The sequence below is a fragment of the Megascapheus bottae genome, chromosome 10, assembly GCF_031878675.1.
Source record: "Megascapheus bottae isolate mThoBot1 chromosome 10, mThoBot2.hap1, whole genome shotgun sequence".
Taxonomy (NCBI): domain Eukaryota; kingdom Metazoa; phylum Chordata; class Mammalia; order Rodentia; family Geomyidae; genus Megascapheus; species Megascapheus bottae.
Window position 1 is genome coordinate 47,788,700 of NC_143518.1, and position 20,014 is coordinate 47,808,713.

Below are 20,014 nucleotides of genomic sequence, written 5' to 3' on the forward strand. Positions count from 1 at the left end.
CACAAATCTAGTTTAAATATGTGTTAAAAAAGACAATTAAAAATTAATGTTTTGTTTTAGGAGAATTTTTCTTTAAGAAACCCTTTGATCTTTCCACATCTTCTTTGTTGTTAATTTTTACAATGGGAAAGAATTCTGTGTAATCTGATACGTAGCCAAAGAGAGCTACATATAGGAGAATGAGTGTAAATAAGAATGAAAAAGACTTCATGAAGTTCAACCTTCCATGTCCCCTAGCTGAGAATCACATTCATATTTTACCTTAACTTTTAAAAATTTCAATGAGAAGTATATGAATTATCATTACTTGTGGAAATATTGCACTGGCTACAAATTACGCAAATTATATTCAAAACATTTCTAAAAAAAATATTTTCTGTAACTTCTAATGTGGTCACAGAATGTACACCGAATCTGGTACCAAAACATAAAATGAAATTCAAGGACACTTTTTAAATTCATGTAATTGCAATGCTTAATAATATTAGGGAGCCTGCAAGAAAATTAGGCAGTAGTTCAAGTCTCATTTTGTTATAATAATTTAGGAATCACGCCAGCCCACAGTGTCCTGAGTGACTGTGTTATGTGCTCTCTGTTCTGGAAGGGAACTCCCTTTGGCATTTCTCATTTGAAACTCAATCCACTTTCATAAGATCTGGCATGTTTGCTTCATTCCTCCAGAAGAAATGTTGTAATTCTTCCTTGGGAGGATGCCAAGATCTGGCGTGAAGTCATGCTCTGAGTCACTGTATCCTAAAACTACTCGTGCCAAAGTCAAGATGGAGAGAGCATCTAAAACACAATAACAGTATTACTGATTGAAGAGGAAGAATAAGAGGCATCGTTGTTGGGGAGTTTTAATACAGTCCTTGGATTCCATCTCAGTTTTGGGTAGCCTGTGTACACATATGCAAGAGTGCATTCATGTGATTTTTTTCTTTCTTTCAATTTGTATTTCTGAAGTGAGAGCTTTCCATGCTTTCATCCAGAAAATGATGGTAGTTAATGGAACATAGAGAAGTCTAAATGTCTCACGAACAGCTATGGTTGTCAGTACGAATTTTCAGGGTAAGCATACATTTCCTTCTCTCCCTTTCAGAAGTACCAGGATTTAAGCTCAGAGGCTGCTGCTTGCTTGACTAGCACACTATAGCTTGAGCCATGTCTCCAGCCCAGCTTTTCACTTGTGATTTTGAAAATGGAATCTCATAGATTTCTGCCCAGGCTAGCCTTGAATCACCATCCTCTGAATCTCACCTTTCTGAAAAGCTAGTATTACAGGTGTAAGCCCACAGCACATGGATCCTTCTTGAGTTCTTGAACTCAGTGGATGCATTATATTTCATATGCCCTGAGATGAAGGCTAGCTATTCTTTCTCTTTGCTTCATCTAGAGACATTGTGAGACTGCTCTCTTGCAGTCACCAACTCTGCCATTTTCTCTGCCCCCATCTTTTTGTAGTCTCTATTTATACTGCAGAGATAATGAGAGTTCAGTCATAACATTGAACATGCAGGAATTCATCCAGAGCTATTCAAACTTTTGATGTATAATTAAATATCCTAATTATTTTTTTTCCTGTCAGTCCTGGGATTTGAACTCATGACTTCGACATTTTCCCTGAACTTCTTTGGTTCATGGCTAAAGCTTTACCACTTGAGGCACAGCTTGGTTGTTCAGTGGAAATTAGATTCTCACAAATACTCATGGGCTAGGCAGACTTTGAATTGTGATACTCAGATCTCAGGCTCTTGTGTAGCCAGAATTATAGATATGAGCCATCAGAACTTAGCCCCTAGGAATTTTTTTTAATTTCACATTCTGATTCAGGATGTATAAGGGTGATGACTGAATGTTTGCTTCATTTAACAGTTTCCCAGGTCAGTCAGTCCATTCATCTGTTTATCTATCTCTCTATCTACCTACCTATCTACCTATCTATCTATCTGTTTCTATTTTTCCATTGAGATAAGATGTCTTATTGTGCAGGCCAGACTACCCTGTAGGCCAAACTGGCCTCAAATTTGTGATTCTCTCACCTCTACCTTCAAGTCTTCGGACTACAGGCATACACTGCCACACTCAGTTTATGGACTACTTTTTAACAGCCAAGGAGATAGGTATACATATGAGATAGAGGAAGATTTATTTTCTGATGGATACAAGTATAGGAAGGTGTGTACACTTTATAAGCCTGTAGTGCTCAGTAAGATGTATTGTTTCTATCCCCTATTCTCTCAATCCTATTTTAAAAGAAAATGGTTTGTCATCTCATTGTTCAAATTATGTCCTCAGCTCTTTTTTTCAAGGTTGAAGAGTCTAAGCCATTTTAATGGAAATATAAGATAATAAATAAGGGAATGTAAATTTAAAGACTATAATATCTCCAGAACAGAGAAACATGATTATGAGATTTTTTAAGAAGAATACTAAGGAGATGGAATGAATTAGCTGAAATAGAAAAACATCAATGCTGAAAGTATTTTCAGGTCTGAGCTATGGAACCATAAAGAACCACAGTAGGCACCATAATAGTAAGCCTATTCTTGAAATCTGAATATTCTGCCAGGATGACAGTTTTCAAATACATTAAAAGTTTAAAAAGCATACATTTTCTCTGTATAATATACTATTTCCTACACTATTATTAGTGCTTTCTCTTCTGTTCAGAATTGTGTGTTTGCCATTAGTTATCACTTGGCCATAAGTCTGACAGGTGGGTTTTCCATATACATTTTTAGGTGTGTGTGTTTATGTGTGTGTGTGTGTGTGTGTGTGTGTGTGTGTGTGTACATGCGCACACACATGCATGTGTGCCCACATGCACCTGTCCGTATGTATGCATATGGTTGTTTGTGAGCATGTGTTCTGGGGCTTGAACTCAAAGGCTTGTTCTCTCCCTTGGCTTTTATTTTCCCCAGACTCACGCTCTATCACACTTCCATTTCTGGCTTTTGTTAGTTAAGTGATACATAAATATCCTTCACTTCTTGGGGTCTATACGCTGAATAGTATTATCTATGAATATTGAGTTTTTGCATTAGGATGTTGAAAGAAACGAAAACTCAGGATTTTGCCTATTGTTAACTACAAACACAGTCTGGGCACAAGCCCAAGGTGTCAATTAAAGGATGTAGTCTGAGAATATAGAGGTCCACCTTTACAAGGATAAGTGTAAGAGTCCTAAGATATAAATGGGAATGGGCAAAGAAGTAAAAAAGGAATCTGAGCTTGATGGATAGGAGAGTATTGAGAGAATGATCTAAATTAAGGTTGTGACAAGATTCCTGGAAGCCAAAACTAGATAGAGGTAAAAGTTTAGCTCCTAAGTCCCAGGTAAAGTTGAATTCCCATGTTGGTCACCTCTGGCATTTTATTGGGAATTAGCTCATCCCAAGGGCCAGAGTATACAAATTACACAAATTGGCCAGATAATAACACCTCAGGCATTTAAGGCTAGATTCAATAGTGATTAATGACATTGACAGTTAGGTGCCTGCTGTAGGAATTGATTGAACTAGTAATTGTAAAGATAGTGTGAAACAAGACCTGTGGCTTTGGTTCTAATACCAGCTTCCATAGTCTAGACATGTAACAAACAAACCTGAAAATGTCTAAGGAAATGAGCAATATAGAAATCTATGTTTTGCTTATACAATCATTCCTGGCAGCTTGCTGGTTCTTCATGTGTCAAGTCACTTATCTCCTTTCCTGGCCTATTTCTGCCTAATTTTAGCAAAGGAAAAGGCAAGATGAAGAGGTGAGTTTTGTTTATTAAAAGCCTTGGCCCAGTAGAGGCTGACATCTTTTCTGCTCTAGATAACTAGACCTATGGCCATGCAAGTTACAAGTGGGGGTGGGAAAAAAATATAGGCCTTGGCTATGTTGCTACTTCCGAAGAATAAAGTATACTGTGGAATAAAGGAAATGGTCTTGGTAGGGAGCCTGTCCACTTAATACTGCTGCCATGGAGCATTCTCTTCTATGCACTTCTGTCCAATGAAGACATAGAGAATAAGAGTACCTTTTAAGTGTCTGAAGACCATCAGGCAGTCACACTGGAAATAGTGCCTGCTTAAGAGTAGACTTGGTAAGGTGGACAGAGTACCCTGTAGAGAGATATATCATCACACCCTGGATCAGTAAGAGAATTAGATATGGGAGGAGAAGTTGGCTGTGTGCAAGGGGAACTGACTAGTGCATGGAAATGTGTGAAAGAGGCTTCAGGAACAATAAAATGAGAAGAATAATCGCTGGCCCCTCTTCTTATTCCCAGAGGAGAAGAGGCGATGGGGCCGAGGAAACATAAAAATAAACAGTTGGACACAGGAGGCTCGTGGAGCACAGATCTGAAGGCAGTTTCAAATAGAAGCATTTCCATGCTTTCAACAAGGATGGTCACTGTAGGATCTAGTTTGGGTTCTTGGGGATTATAATTAAAAAGTAAACCAGCTTTTGTTTAGAGAAGTATATAAGTAGATGAATATAGATGGGTATCATAATTATGAGGTGTGTCATTATATCATAGTGGCCCTTTATGTATATTTTATAATAAAGTTGAGTTGTTCAGAAACAGGAAATACTCCTCTCTATCCTGCCCAACCAACATAGTCATCATTTGCAGCAGTAAATAATCCCCTAGAATTTAGAAATTTGTACTATTTTTTGTGAGTCATGGAGGTCTCAGCTCTCAGTGGTCTAAAGTCCATGATTTTCACTTTGATTTATGCCCTTGTTTCTGTGTCAAGGGTATTAACACCTTATTGTGAAGTGTATAAGACAGAGTAGTATGTTAATAAAAATTCAAGAGCACATAAATAAGTCTGTTTGTTTTATACTTGCCATCTACAAAGAATTATGCCAAGCATGTCAATGAATTCAGTCCTACCAAAGCTGATGAAGCAATTGTTAATTTACCTGTCATACTACTTTATCCATCAAGGACACTGAACCTCATGGAAGGATGTAATTTCTCCAAGATGGCACAAATAATGCTGAAGAAGGAAAAAATGTAAAACTTAGGTTAATTTGAAAGCTCATGTCCAACCTGTAGCTGGAGACATGGGGATATTGTCTGACATCTAAGGATATATGAAATGTTTATTTACCCTACCCAAAAATAAGAAAGAACCTATTTGTCTATGCATGTACTGAATTCTATTACTTACACCAATTCCAATTAATTAAGTTCTAAATATTAAAATGTTAAATAATTAGAAAGTCATGTGCATATATATCACTGACAACTAGGTACAATGCAACTCTTAAATAAAGAGAGAGTTTGTAGATATTCAACATTGAAAAATGTGTTTCTTGGTGCTTAATACAAATAACAAACAAAATCCTAATTTTCCTGTTTCTTTATTACCTCAAGTAATTTGAATCCAGCCAGGGCAAGAAAGTCCCTGAGTCTCTTATCTCCAATTAACCACCACAAAGCCAAAAGTAGAGGTATGGTTCAAGTGGTAGAGCATCAACCTTGAGTGAAAAAGCAACAAGAGACCCTAAATTCAAGCTCCAGTCCCACTGTGCACATGTATCCCTGCCCCTCCCTGACCCCCCACTCAAAATATATCATGATCTCATAGGGCTTTATTTTGGCAAACTTCACAGTTTACCTTTTGCACATTCCTTAGAGATCACAGTGCCAAAGTTGGGAAAGCAGTTTCTCCAGAATGCAGTCTAGAAGAGGGAAATAAGCTGTAAGAAATATACCAGTCTGACAAATGACAAGGCTTTGTAGAATGGAAGAGAAAACACATCCCAGTTTCATACCGATGTAGGAGCTTTTCTTCTCAAATGAGTATTTTCGACAGCTGAGCAAGATGATAAACAGCGGTATCACAAAACGCTTAAATGGAAACAAGTATTATGATGCACATTATTCACCCAGCATTCTCCAACTCGTGACATTTATATGTGGCAGACCCTACTGCAGATGCATTTATTTATTTTTGAAGTAGAAGGAGTACTGAAGGAGGTAGAGGTAGCCTCTTGTATGAATGTAGACTTTTCTTCTCTCTAGAGAGGCAGACATTAAAGGAAGAAGTCATTAGACATATAATGGAAATATAGAAATTCTCTTTTCTCCAGACTTGCAAAGCTCTTAGCAAGTAGAAAACACTGTGTAAACAAGTACATATAGACATTAGCAGCGATGCAGATGTGTAGTGATTTCAGAAAAAAAAGTAAGCATTGCTTAAGTAAATCTATTTCTAGTATTTCTGTGCAGATGTTTAGTGATCTAAATACTTGAATATTGGCTGAACTTAGAAAGGCTTAATGATGGGCCTAAACATAATTCAATGTATAAGTAGAAGGTAAAAAAAGACTGACTCCTTAGGACTTATGATGAAAGCAGAATAAATGGTTGGTACCTAAAGTATTAGGTTCTGAAGGCTAGTGTTCATAAAGATCCCCCAGAACTTTATGAAGTGAAAATTTCTGTGATTGACATAAGGATTTAAGCCTAAATTACTTGGATGTGTATAATCAAACCTCTTCTGGGTACTATGAAGTTGTTGAATGTAGACTTATGTGTTCAGATTCTTTTCAGTATTAAAACAGGCTATGTAAATGCTAGAGGCATGAATCAAGTGGGAGAGCACCTTCAAAACAAATGCAGAGTTATAAGCTGAAACCCGCTTCTCCCAACGCCGAGTAAAAAATCATGTATGAGGCAATTATTTAAAAAATCTATGAAGGAGTATTTTTAACAGCTTAAATGTAGAACAATTTGAGATAAGTTTTAAAGGCTGTTCTTGATCTCCTAACTTAACTCGTTGTCATAAGTGAGCAGAAATTGAGGTATGTGGGTACTTAATACTTCTCACTGTCAAATGCAGCCCAATTTCAGAATGGCTGTATTCATCTATGCTGACTTCCCTCTCTCAATGGCTTCTTTTGTGTTGGCCTGCAATAGATATCTGTCCAGCTTAGTCAAGTTTGGCAGTTGATGTAAGTGGACCTTCTCTGTTCTCTGCAGTTGTCATTGTACAAGTCCTCCAGTCACTTGGTAGTGGTCTAGGCTCAATGCCCTTTTCCATATTGGTTCACTGAACTTAGCTTCTTCAGTTGTGTGGAAAGCTAGTGGCCCCTCTACTTCTGTGTGTTCTCACACAGGCACTGGCGCCATGGAGACTGGGTGACTATAGGGGTGGGTTGTTCCCACTGGTTTCTCTCAGAAAGTTATTTTGTACCTTGTTTTATGAGAAATATTACTCATGGCTTATTTATGTCTTTTAAGGCTGGGATTAAGGGAAATCTAAAAACAAAAAAAATCTGTGGCTATGTAACCATTTGTATAATGTTGCTTGGCTATGGTTTACCTGAGTTTCTCAAAGATTTTTGAGTTGGAAACATGGTCCTAGTACAGTATTGTTGAGACATGGTGGCACTTTTAAAACATGGTGACTACTGGGCAGTCACCCATGGCCTCTTTTCTGATTGCATATACCAAAATGTCATCTGCCCTGGGTCCTCCCCAACATGAGCCAGTTCAGGTGCCAGGTATGTTTGTTGAGCACCCTGAACTGTTCTTTTCCTTATTAAGTAACCAACACCAGGTATTCTGTTACAGTGGTAGAAGACAAATAGAGAAGACTTTCTTTCTCCATGTGATGCTGGTCTCATTGTTTTCAAGAACCTGTTCCTTTGCCTAACTGAATCAAAATGTACATGGAAAACCAAATATTGAGAGTACATGGAAAAACTCCATGTCTCAAACTTTTTTTGTTATGTATCTGCTTAAATTTTAGTTCCTATTTGTCCTGTTTTTCCATCTTAACCAATGTGCATGGCTTTATTTACTTTCAAGTTATCCTGTACAACATTGGACAATACCATTATACCAGGTTTCTAAACCTATTCCAGCCCTAGTGCTTCCCTGTGAGTTTAAATCAGTTCTCTTACCTTTCTTTGCCTGCCTCCCTCTTGTCCTTTTCCCCATATCCACTCTCCCTTTCTCTTTTTCTACCCCCCCATCCCTTATTTTTAGGCAGGTTTTTTATTAAATATATTTTATTGTAATTAATAGAAGGGTTACATTATATTTACCAGATAGAAGGTGCATTACTTCATAAACATTACTACCCTTTCTCATGCTTTTGTCCCCATTTCCCTCCCCTCATCTTGTTTTTCCCCTTCCCTATCCTATTTCAAATAAACAAACAAATATATATACAATATATCGGATAACAAGGTAAGATACTGTAACAATATGAGGTAACCAAGGAACAACAAACGAAATGAGAAATAACATAGTACATTAAGAACAACAATCATACATTATATCGCTCTTGTTTCTATATCCTGGAGGTCCTATCATTTAGCATTATACTATATGGCCTTATGTATTTAGGTTTTGCCCTATTGTAAACCTCTGCTAGGAGAGTTCAAGGTTTATACTAATTATGACAAATGAGGGAAACCATTGAGCCTATGTTCCTTTGAGTCTGGCTTACTTCACTTAATATGATTTTTTCTAAATCTTTCTATTTCTTTACAAATGGGGAGATGTCATTCTTTCTGACAGCAATATAGAATTCCATTGTGTGTAAATACCACATATTGTTGATCCACTCATCAACTGAGGGGCATCTGGGCTGGTTCCATATCTTTGCTTTGGTAAATAGTGCTGCAATGAACATCGTTGTGCTAGTAGATTTATTATGTCCTTTTTTCTGGACGAGTGGATAAACGCCAAGCAGTGGTCATTTGAGGAACCCTTAGGCAGGGTTTTGTGATGCATTCCAGAATCCAGGCTAGCCTGGGACCACTTATGTAGCCCAGGATGCCTGTGAAGTCAGGACCTTCCGTCTCCAGCCTTTTGAATGCTGGAATTACAAAATGAACCATCTTGTCCAGTTGAGTTGAGATTCTTGGGTCTGGGAGTAGAGAATAAACACAAGTAGGGTAGATAGAAAAATACTATCAACAAGCAGATATTAGGCATTGAGAATCTGATTTTGGAACAGAATACAGATGATAAGAAAGAGAGAAAAAACTAAATGCAGTTACAAAACTAATTCAGTTAGAAAATCAACAAGGTGTATATACTTCTCACTTCATTTTGTGAAGGCTACCTAATTCTAATTGCATAGCCAGGGTATCAAGGAAAAGCCCATATGAATATTATCTTGTATGCGTATCTAAAATTATATGCCAAAAATATAATAAAATGATGCATCATGACTGATTGGCATATACCTGTATGTGTAAGTTAGTTTAATATTTGAAAATCCTCTGGACATCAATATAATAAACTGTATACACCAAACTACTAACACAGCAACCCTTTGAATAAAAATTTGGAAAATATTAAAAATTAAATTCTCTCTGTCCATATGAAGAATGGAAGAGAACGTCTTCAACAAGAAGGGGGTGTCTACTTAACAATTCACAGCTGACAACTTACTGAAAAATAAACATTCAATATCCTTAGAACAAGAACAAAGGAAGGATATTTTCTCATACAACTTCTATTCACTATTGTAGCAGGGATCAGATGTGGATCAAGATTGAAAAACAAGTCCTAAACATCATGAAAGAAGTAGATCTATTGTTCTCAGAAAACACCATGGTGTTTGGGCAATAGAAACTTGGTTGTTCACCATCTCCATTCCAAGTCAGCATTCTCCTCTTCCAGTCATTGTTCATGAGGCCATTCAAATGAGCTGTCTGTAATACAAAAACAGTCTTATATTAACTTAGTAGCTACTCAAAATAGCTACAAGAAAAAAAATCTCAGCACACTATTTCAACCTAGATTTCTGGTGCCGCCACTGAAATCACTTCGGAAATGCTTTGTGAGTTTATGAGATTGGGTAATGGAGGCCTCATCACAGAATTTAGATTTTCTCAAGCAGCAGTGAGGAGCTAATGCCTGCTGGCTTTGTGCACAGGAGTAATACAGTGGTATACCAAGTTTGAAGAAGGTATTTATAACAGTCTACTACTCATTAAGGAATTCTGTACTTCAAACAATTCCTTGGAATTTCTGATACATGGTTATAAGAAAATGAATGATAATTTTTTACTCATTTTTTGTATTTATTTGTTCTCTCTCACCATGTCTGCATTGGAGACCTACAGTGTGAAACTCCCAGAATTAAGAGAGAATGAATCTTCATCTGATGTTCTTTGACTTAATGGTTTTAGGAAGATGAAAAAGTCATAGCATTTCTTCCATAGGTAATAGCTGAGTAATGATGACAATTCTGAAGGAAGAGAATGGTAAAAAAAAAACAAACAGGAGCTATTACTAGGGCAGTATGGTTTTATAAAACCCCCATATACATTACCCCAACAATACAATATAATTTCAAAAAAAGCCACAAAAGGCATAATATGTGGTTGTATATGACCCAACATTGGCTGAATGGCAGCTTGAATCCTTGACAGGGAATAAAAAGAATCAAAGAGTTTCAATAAAAATCTGAAATGCTCATCTCCATAAAAGAAAAAGAATGTTCTAAAAAGGATTCTTATTAGTTAAGTCATTTCACTTTTCTCCCTCATTTCTGTTTTTTTTGTTTGTTTGTTTAAACAAATCTCTCCAAATCCAATTTGTTTTCCAGAGCAGACTTTCCATTCTTAAATTTTTGAGTTTGCTCTTCAAATTCTTGGTTTTACAACAGCAGCATTACCTCATTGGCTTTTAGTGAGTTCCTCTCAGATGTCCTTTGTAGAACATTAGATTTTTCCCTACCACAAGCCAAATGAGTGCTTAAGAAGACATAGATTTATGCTGTCTTAAAGAATTGCTTTACATTACTTAAAGCATAGTGTCAGAGAATACAGATAAATACTTCGTCCAATCAATCTTAAAATCATGATTCACTTTTTCTGTAAACACTGTACTATTTTCTTTTCCCTTTCCCTTTTTTTTTTTTGCCAGTCCTGGGGCTTGAATTCAGGGCCTGAGCAGTGTCGTTGGGCTTTCTCAAGGCTAGAGCTCTACTTCTTGAGCCACAGCACCACCTCCAGCTCTTTTCTAGATATGTGGTACTGAGGAATCAAACCTAGGTCTTTATGCTTGCTAGGTGAGCACTCTACCATTAGGCCAAACTCCTGGCCCAACACCTTACTATTTTCTTATGCACGTACACAAGAAATCATGTACAACTTCTCAATGCCTTGGGTTCTCTCTGCTAGAATTCCATCTGTGAACATAGAGGATGGATGAGAAAGTGGAGCAAGGTAATTTTTACAAGATCTTCTATCCACTTGTCATATTGTTTCTGCCAAACTGAATGTGATAGATATCAACCAAGCGTGGAGATTTACCATTGCTACCTAGCCTGGGACAATGACCTGTTTCTCGATGGTTCTAAGTAGGAGAGGTGGTTGGTGTGATGAAGAAGTAGCATACAATTATTATTGAGTGTCCAGTGTTCAGAGAAATTTGCAAAGTAATAACTGGAGAATTTGACCAATTTTTTTTACTGCTTGTTCTCACTTCCTAGTACAGGCCATAACCTTAACTTTTCACTACTATAGGCAATAATTTCATCTTAATATTCAGTAAAAGCAGGGAGAAAACAAGTTATATAAACTTGAAGGACAGTATCTGTCAATTTGAGCTAATTGAGGTTCACAGACCACTCAGCAGCTGAGCATGCAGGCACTTTTCAGATCTACTGAAAATGAACCAGCAAAAGATCGAACAGTAGATATGTGGCTCAAATGGTAGAGAGCAGGCCATGGTTTAAAAAGCTAAGGAACAGGGAAATGGGAACCAAGACATGAGAAAGTGTATCAATGTATGTGAAGTAATGCACCTTCTATCTGGTGAATATAATGTAACCCTTCTATTAATTACAATAAAAAATATATGAAAAAATAAAATAAAAAATAATAAAAGCTAAGGAAGACTGTAAAACCCCAGTGCCAGAACAACAACAACATACATACACAAACACACAGAGAAAAAATGAAGAATTGGGTGTACTTCAAGTGAAAGGAATTGGGAGAGGGGTGCAACAGTGATCATAAAAGAGAACTGAGCTCTGACTATACATTTTTGTATCACCACTGCCTTACTCTTAAATTTCTTGCCTTCATTCTACAATGTATGCCTTTGTAAGGGATCAAATTACCTTCTTGTGACCAGTTGAGACTTATCTATAGAAGCAGTAGATAAATACTGTGTGTCTTAAGAATTGCCCTTCTCAAAACAGACAGCCAGCTTGGTACAGGCCCTATAGTCATAGATTCTCTAGAGGCGGAGGTGCGAAAAAACAGGGCACCCTAAGCAAAAAAAAAAGTTCCATCTCAGTGGAGAAGGTGAGTATGATGATGCCTAGCGTCACACCTACTTTGGGGAATAAAAGGATTATGGGACTAAATTCTCATCCAAGCCAAGAGCAAGACCTGATCTCAAAGAGTACAAAATATATTGGGGTCTGGGAGTTTGGCCTAGTGGTAGAGTGCTTGCCTAGCATGCACGAAGATCCAGGATTGATTCCTCGGTATCGCATACATAGAAAAAAGCCAGAAGCGGTGCTGTAGCTCAGGTGTTAGAGTCCTAGCCTTGAAAAAGTCACATATATATATATACACACACACAATGGAAGCTTGACTCAATTAAGTTCAATCCTACTATCACACACACACACACACACACACACACACACACACACACACACACACGAGTCCTCAGTGGCTCAAGAGAAAAAAATACAGATTCAGTTTTTTGACTTGAAAATGCTCCAAAAACAAATAACTTCTTGCATTGTTTACTACAATAAAACCAGATAATATGCTAATATCTAAAATACCCTGATATAGTCCTAAAGGGGGAATGATATGGAAAAAATATGTATCAGGCTGATTGTAAGTAGGCATAAATTACTACTATTAACAAAGAACTTCAGATACTATTAATACTATGATGGGACTGTATTAACCATATTAATATAGTAATATTCTGTATTAAACATATGGTAGGATGTTTTAAACAATATTGGATAGACCTAGGAGTATGTAAAATGAGATGGGGGAAAGCAGAGAGGTAGAGTCATAAGGACTAAATTAACTTACTTTTTCTATTTTCAGACTCTCGATGTCTATATTTTGATTTCTTTATATAGCACTAAGTGCTTAATTCCCACATTTCCCTTTTAGTCATCTACTATTGAATTCTTGGCTTTATTTCCATCCTGTTCTAAATTTTCACCCTGCTGGAGCTTCTCGTGTTTTGTGTCAGGAGGAAAAATACCTTATTACCTTCTTGTCTATTTAACATTTCAAGTTTTCCCCCCCTCCCTCCTGTTCCTGTCTTGTACCTAATGAGCAAATTATCTAAAAATAGATACGTTCATCATTCTACAAAATGTTGTATCTTCTGTAGATTGGAGGCCAGTGTAATTGTAAGAGACATGTGTCTGGCAGAGAGTGCAATCAGTGCCAGAATGGATTCTACAATCTACAAGAGTTGGAATCTGATGGCTGCAGCCCCTGCAACTGCAATACCTCTGGGACAATAGATGGAGATATTACCTGTCACCAAAATTCAGGCCAGTGCAAGTGTAAAGCAAACGTTATTGGTATGTGTAATGTAAAAGTTTACAGACACATCTCTATTTCAAACTGGAATAAAACTCTCTATTTGATTTCTTAACTGAGCTGTAAAGCAAATTTCCTTGCTCAAGGCAGGCTACAAAAAAAGAAACAATTTGGATGAAATTAGCTGTCTAAAAATGATTAAATTAATAATTCTATCAAGTTGCAGCTTGAAGCTCAGTTTAATCAACTCTTTAGAAGTTTCTTTATTTTGTAGATGCATTAGTTCACATGGCCTCACACTAATAAGTCATAGAAAAATATAATTTGCTTACTGCATAGATGTTTCTTTTAGAAAATTAACGCTTTTTCAAAATGTTTTACACTTAATGAGTTCTAAGCAAATCATTTCTATGCTAGTTTCCTTAATAGACCAAAATAAATGGATTTTTTTTCAAAATAGTCTGTGCTTCGGGGCTCTTTGTGATAAATCTTTCATTTTTTCTATTATATTTCTTTGAACTGTTCCTATGAAATGCAAAATAAGTCAACGTATTTTCATAGATCGTGTATATTGCTAGGGTTAGTTATAAAGGGCCACCTAATTTTAATTTTGTAATTCAGTTCCAAGCTGATTATAATAAACAACTACCTTTGGTGTTATTTATCATTTTTTAATGTAAGACGTGCTTTTTTTGTTTGTTACTCCCACAGGTATTTTTCAGAAATTAGATTTGATTATAGCAATTTATTACATCCAACATTTTTGAGGGGAGCCACTGCCACATAAGGACAAAATTTATCAAGTGCCCAAAATGCACTGTGTACATAATACACTTTGAAATTTTGATATATGAGAATATTATGAGAGGAAAGTTCCCTGATAAAGTGAGTCCTATATTAGAACTGAACAGTGCTTGGTTCCTACAGGAAGTTTAAAAAAGACCTTTGCCTTTCTATTGTCATTCAGGACATGGCTTTTCTAATGCTGACTTGAACCTCACAATAATATAAATATGCCTAGAGTGATCTCACACACACACACACACACACACACACACACACACACACACACACACACACGTTTACCCACACATTCATACATATATATATATATATACCTATATATTCTAACTAAAGATTTTACTTCAATATAATTCAGTCTATTTCTTTCATATATGTACATGGGTAATACAAACATAATTCTAGCAAACAAGTATTTCCATTTAGTTTTTAAAACATGAGCATGCTGGTTTAAACAAAGGAATACTCAATATATTTCATGTGTCTTACCTTTATGTGCCTCAAGCATACAAACATTATCTTTTCAGAAAGGAAAGACAAGTGACTTGTATGTGATACAGAATGAATTCTGAGAAGTTGGGATTCCATCAATATTACATCCTTTGTTCTTTAAAGAAAGATATATTTTAAACTCAAGATGTGAAACAAAAGCTATATCAGGGCCTTTTAAACAATGAAATGGTTACATTTCTCTAAGAGACCTTTTCCTATCGTGATTAAAGTCTAGAGCTCAAGGGAAAAATATTAAAATTAACCTATTTGTTATGACCTCTATCTTCCTCCATTTACTTTATGTCATTTACCTATATTCCTGATAGTTTTTTGTAGGAGAGTGTAAATAAATTATTTGTCAAAACTAAATATTCATTTCAAAATGATTAGAAATGCTTATTTCTAGATTTATTTCTATAAAGATAGTCTGTCTAATAAAAATATGAGTTTGACATGTATATATATATATATATTTTCCTAATGGGATTAGCCAGTAATCTTATTCAATATTACCTTGTTAATAGGAAAATAGAACAAAATCCCTAGTAAACACAAAGGTATGTTGCATAAGCTTCAGAAAGCAAACTGTTAGAGTTAACAAAACTGTTAAATCTTACTAATGATTCTCTCACCAGGAAAATACATTAGCACCAATAATTTTATTAAAGTAGGTCATTCATCTAGAATAAAAAGGGAGAAGAATGTGAATTAAATGCCAAGTGTGCTAACTCTCCTGTACTTGTTAACACGGAATGTGATACCCTGTAGGCATCCTGAGTATCGTTAGGAATAGATTGCCTGTCAGGAATATGTATGGCATATTCAAATAAGCACTGTGCATATTTTTAAAACTGATATGATATGAATCCATGTAGACCAATTTTAATAGTTCAAAATGAGTCATAATTCTTGTTAACAATACAGTTATTTTTAAAATTTGCTGCAATAGTGGCCCTTTTTTATTTTCCTTATTGAAATTAAATGATATGCCTTAGGTGGGTCATTTATCACTGTTGAAGAACTCGCCATCCATTGGAGTTCTTAAATTTTTATCCTTATGCATGCATCCATATGATGAATTTTCTCCCAGTTTAGGAATGCTTTCTTTCCTATGCATTTCTGAATGTGAGTGAGTTTGACCCTTACTTGAAGACTAATTTTTCAATTGCAATTATAGGTTGAAATAAATGTTTCATCTTATTCAATTCAACATAGTGATTTAAATACATGAGTATATATTGATAATTCAAAGGAAATATTTTCCATCTAGATATTTACCATTCCATTAAAAAAAAATCCTTTGCTTCGTAATATCATTTTTGAGGCTAACTTAAGTTGTAAGATTTGGGGACAAAACATTTTCCTCCATTTACCAGATGTGTATATGTATGTCCTCAAAGGGAAATAATATAAAGAGAAGAATTTACTTAGGGATTAAAGAGGTATGCTCTGAATCATATAACTTGACAAGCAATGTGGTTGCTTTATGAGCCAAGGAGAGCATAATTTATATTAATTGAAAATGATAAAGTATAGGAGCAGGCAAAAGGATTAAAATAAAAATTGTTCTAGATAAGTTTTATTTATATTAATTATTTAAATGTGCTATACTCAGAAGTCAGAGTATATGTAATCTCACAAAAAATAGTTATCAGCTTAGCATTTTATGTTTCCTCTGCATAGGTTTAATTTACAAAAATTGTATGTGTTTATAGGGTTCACTATGTTTTGATGCTTGTATAATGAAAAGATTAATTTAGGTTAATTGGCATATCTCTCACCCCACAAGCTCACAGTGCAACAATTCAAAATGTTTTCTGATATACAACATACTGGTACTGGTCTTGATTCAAGATCTATTCTTTTGTTGGTTTTTTTTTTTTGTTTTTTAGCTTTTCATTTTCTGGGTCATGGGCTTGAACTTGGCCTGGGCACTGTACACCTTGAGCTTCAGCCCCACTTCCCATTTTCTAGTGGTTAATTGGAGATAAGTCTCAGGTTCTTTAGTTCCCCAGGCTGGTTTTGAACTGAGATCCTAAGATCTCAGCCTCCTGAATAGCTAGGATTAGAGGCGTGAGCCACCACACCTGCTTCTTATCAATTTTTTAACTGTACAAAATATACTATTCAATTTATAGCTAACATGGCAAGACAGAGTTCCAGAGTTCATTTATTTTAATGGAGACACTGTATTTAGCTGTAACATTTTTAGGAAATGCTAATTTGTAAGAAAATAACACCAGTGAGGTAATGTAATTCAACAGTTCTTTCAAATGAACATATTTTGTTACAATGGGTCTATGAAACAGAGACAGAACCTCAGTACATACAATGGAAGCAAAACTCACACTAAGCATTTTATACATACTAAATAATACGTAACTACATTTCATAAAGAACCCTGGATGCAGGGTTTTGAGATCTCAACTCCATTTTTCTGCAATGTTCTGAATGTATTATGAGCCCTCTGTGATGTTTTTTGCTCATATTTTGTATCTACAATACTTATTTGCAGTAGCCTGGTTCGTACTTTCTCTAATTTGTTGGAAATTATTGTTTCCTTTTTTTTATTTCACCATTTGAAATATATTCTCTTTTTAGGGCTTAGATGTGAACAATGCAATCTTGGATTTAAATTTCTCCGAAGTTTCAATGGCGATGGATGTGAGCCCTGCCAGTGTAACTTCCAGGGCTCAGTGAACAAGTTCTGCAATCCCCTTTCTGGGAAGTGTGAGTGCAAAAAAGGGGTCAAAGGACTTCAGTGCGACACCTGCAGAGAAAACTTCTATGGATTGGATGGCACAGGTTGCAAGGCCTGTGACTGTGATGCAGCTGGGTCCCTCTCAGGGACAGTCTGTGATGCTGAGACCGGCCAGTGTGTCTGTAAGCCGAATGTGGGAGGGAGGCAGTGTGACCAGTGCTTGTCAGGCTACTTCTATCTGCAGCACAATAATTCTTTCCTCTGTCTGCCTTGTCACTGTGATAAGACCTGGATGGCCAAAGCCTCTCTGCTGTGTGACAGCTCCATTGGACAATGTTCCTGCAAATCAGAAGTCACGGGTCTCCCATGCAATCAGTGTGAGCCTCACAGACACAATTTGACCATGGGCAGTTTATATGCTTGTCAGATGTGTGAGTGTGACTCTTTGGGGACATTTTTTTGTGACCTAATCAGCGGCCAGTGTCTCTGTGTATCTAACTGGCAAAACAGGTGTCACCATTGTCCAGCAGGTAAGGCTCCTCTGCTGTACAAGTTCATGGCACACACAGTTCCTTTCTGTCCCCTCCCAGCAGGTGATTCCTGTTTGTGACTTCCAAACATCAACGTGGTTGCTGATGTTATCACAGGAGCATGGATACAGTTGTTTAAGGTGTCCACAGTTATCTGGCATATGAGCAGCTATTTGTGGGGAGAAAGTACTTTTGCTATATTGCCAATCAGACTAATTTTACAGTGGCTGAGACTTAATTTCAAAAGTTTCAGCGACTGAAAGTTTTATATACGGAAAGAAATGTAAGCAAAGAATAAGTTTTCTTTTCTAGAAAAAAGAAAGGGTGACTTAGTTATCTCTACAATGCTAAATATTCAGAAGGTGAACTGAGTTTCTAAGCAAAATTGACCCACATTCTTTCACTGAAAAGTCTGCTGTATTCATTGGTATTATACAGGAACATTAAGAATTAACTTTAAATGCTATCAAAAGAATAAAAGTTTATTGTTTAACTTTACTGGAACAGAATCTGAACTTTCCAGGTCTTTACCAAATGGAAGCTGGATTCTGTTGACAACTCTCTCTTTACCTTGATATAAATTTTACTAAATGAATACATTATACTAAATTAATTATGATATTTAATAAAGAGATACCTGATGTTTATCAGGTATTTAGCAACTACTTACTGCCGATGGTCAAAACTAGTTCTGAATTATTTGAGCTAGTAAAATTGAAATCATTTCCTATTCAGAAGAGTGATACATTGGCCAGGAAAGGCCAGTGGTAAAGAGTCTATCTATGGTAAAGAGTGCAGCTTAGAAAAGTGAATTTTTAAGTTCCTTTTCCTATGTGTGTGTGTGTGTGTGTGTGTGTATGTACACAGAGATTATATATAATATATAATATACATTGCTATTGTTATTGTGAATGTAGGTAATGCACAGAGGAGTTACAAATATGGAAGTCAGGTCAAGAGGACATTTCTTTTTGGACAATGTCATGCCTTCTTTTGCTCTCTTCTATTTTTTTCTCCCATCCTCACCCACAAGTTCTAAAGTTCATTTTCAGCATAGTGTCTATTGAGTGTCTCTGAGTGTCTACTGCATGTGTTCAATCTTTGTTCCACCTCTTCTTTGCCCTGCCCCTTCGCTTTTATATTTCTCTCTGTCACACCCTCTACTACCCTATCCCTGTCATCACAGTAGCATGCCAATCCATAGTTTGGTGATTGCTTAATAATTCTACCTTCAGTACACAGAGGACCTATTAGATGCCTCTTGTTACAAATCCAAGAGGGAAATTTCATTGACTTATTTTGGATTGGGTAGGCACCTGGAAGACAGTTCATTATAGCAGTATATGAAAGAAAACCTTCAGTAAACATAGTTTTCTAGAATGAAGGATATTCTTCATGTAAAACAAACAAACAATAACAAAAAAAGAAGGTGTTTCCCCCAAGTGGGGAGATTATTGTAAACTGGGCACACAACCTATATGAGGGCTCTTTCAACTTAGATTTAGCCTTCCAATTTTGTTATTAGTTCATTTTAGGGTATCTCAAATTTGTTATACGTTATTAAAATATTATGTATTATCATGTTGGCACTATTTTTAAACCAGTCTGGTTTGCTTACTTTCTAAGAATAAAAAGGAGGCACGAACAGAGCAAATGCTGTATCTTTGAGGAAATTATCTTATATTAAAACAAATGTTTTAGGGCCTGGGAGTTTGGCCTAATGGTAGAGTGCTTGTCTGGCATGCATGAAGACGGGGATTTGATTCCTCAGTACCACATACATAGAAAAAGCCAGAAGTGGTATTGTGGCTCAAGTAGTAGAGTGACAGCCTTGAGAAAGCCCAAGGACAGTGCTCAGGCCCTGAGTGCAAGCCACAAGACTGGCAAAAAAAGTGTTTTATTTTGACTTTAACTATATATAATTAAAATACAGGTATTTATGTATATATAAGATATATAAGTGTATATACATATATAAGACAAA

General features: G+C 36.1%; 1 protein-coding gene across 1 annotated transcript in view; it reads left to right on the forward strand.

Annotated features, from left to right (window-relative positions):
• Nucleotides 1-20,014, forward strand: part of Ush2a (usherin) — a 606,255-nt gene that overhangs the window by 86,107 nt on the left and 500,134 nt on the right. The window contains exons 11-12 of the mRNA XM_090341196.1: nucleotides 13,352-13,547; nucleotides 17,401-18,030. Coding sequence (XP_090197322.1) covers nucleotides 13,352-13,547; nucleotides 17,401-18,030 — 826 coding nt within the window. The remainder of the gene's footprint in view (nucleotides 1-13,351; nucleotides 13,548-17,400; nucleotides 18,031-20,014) is intronic.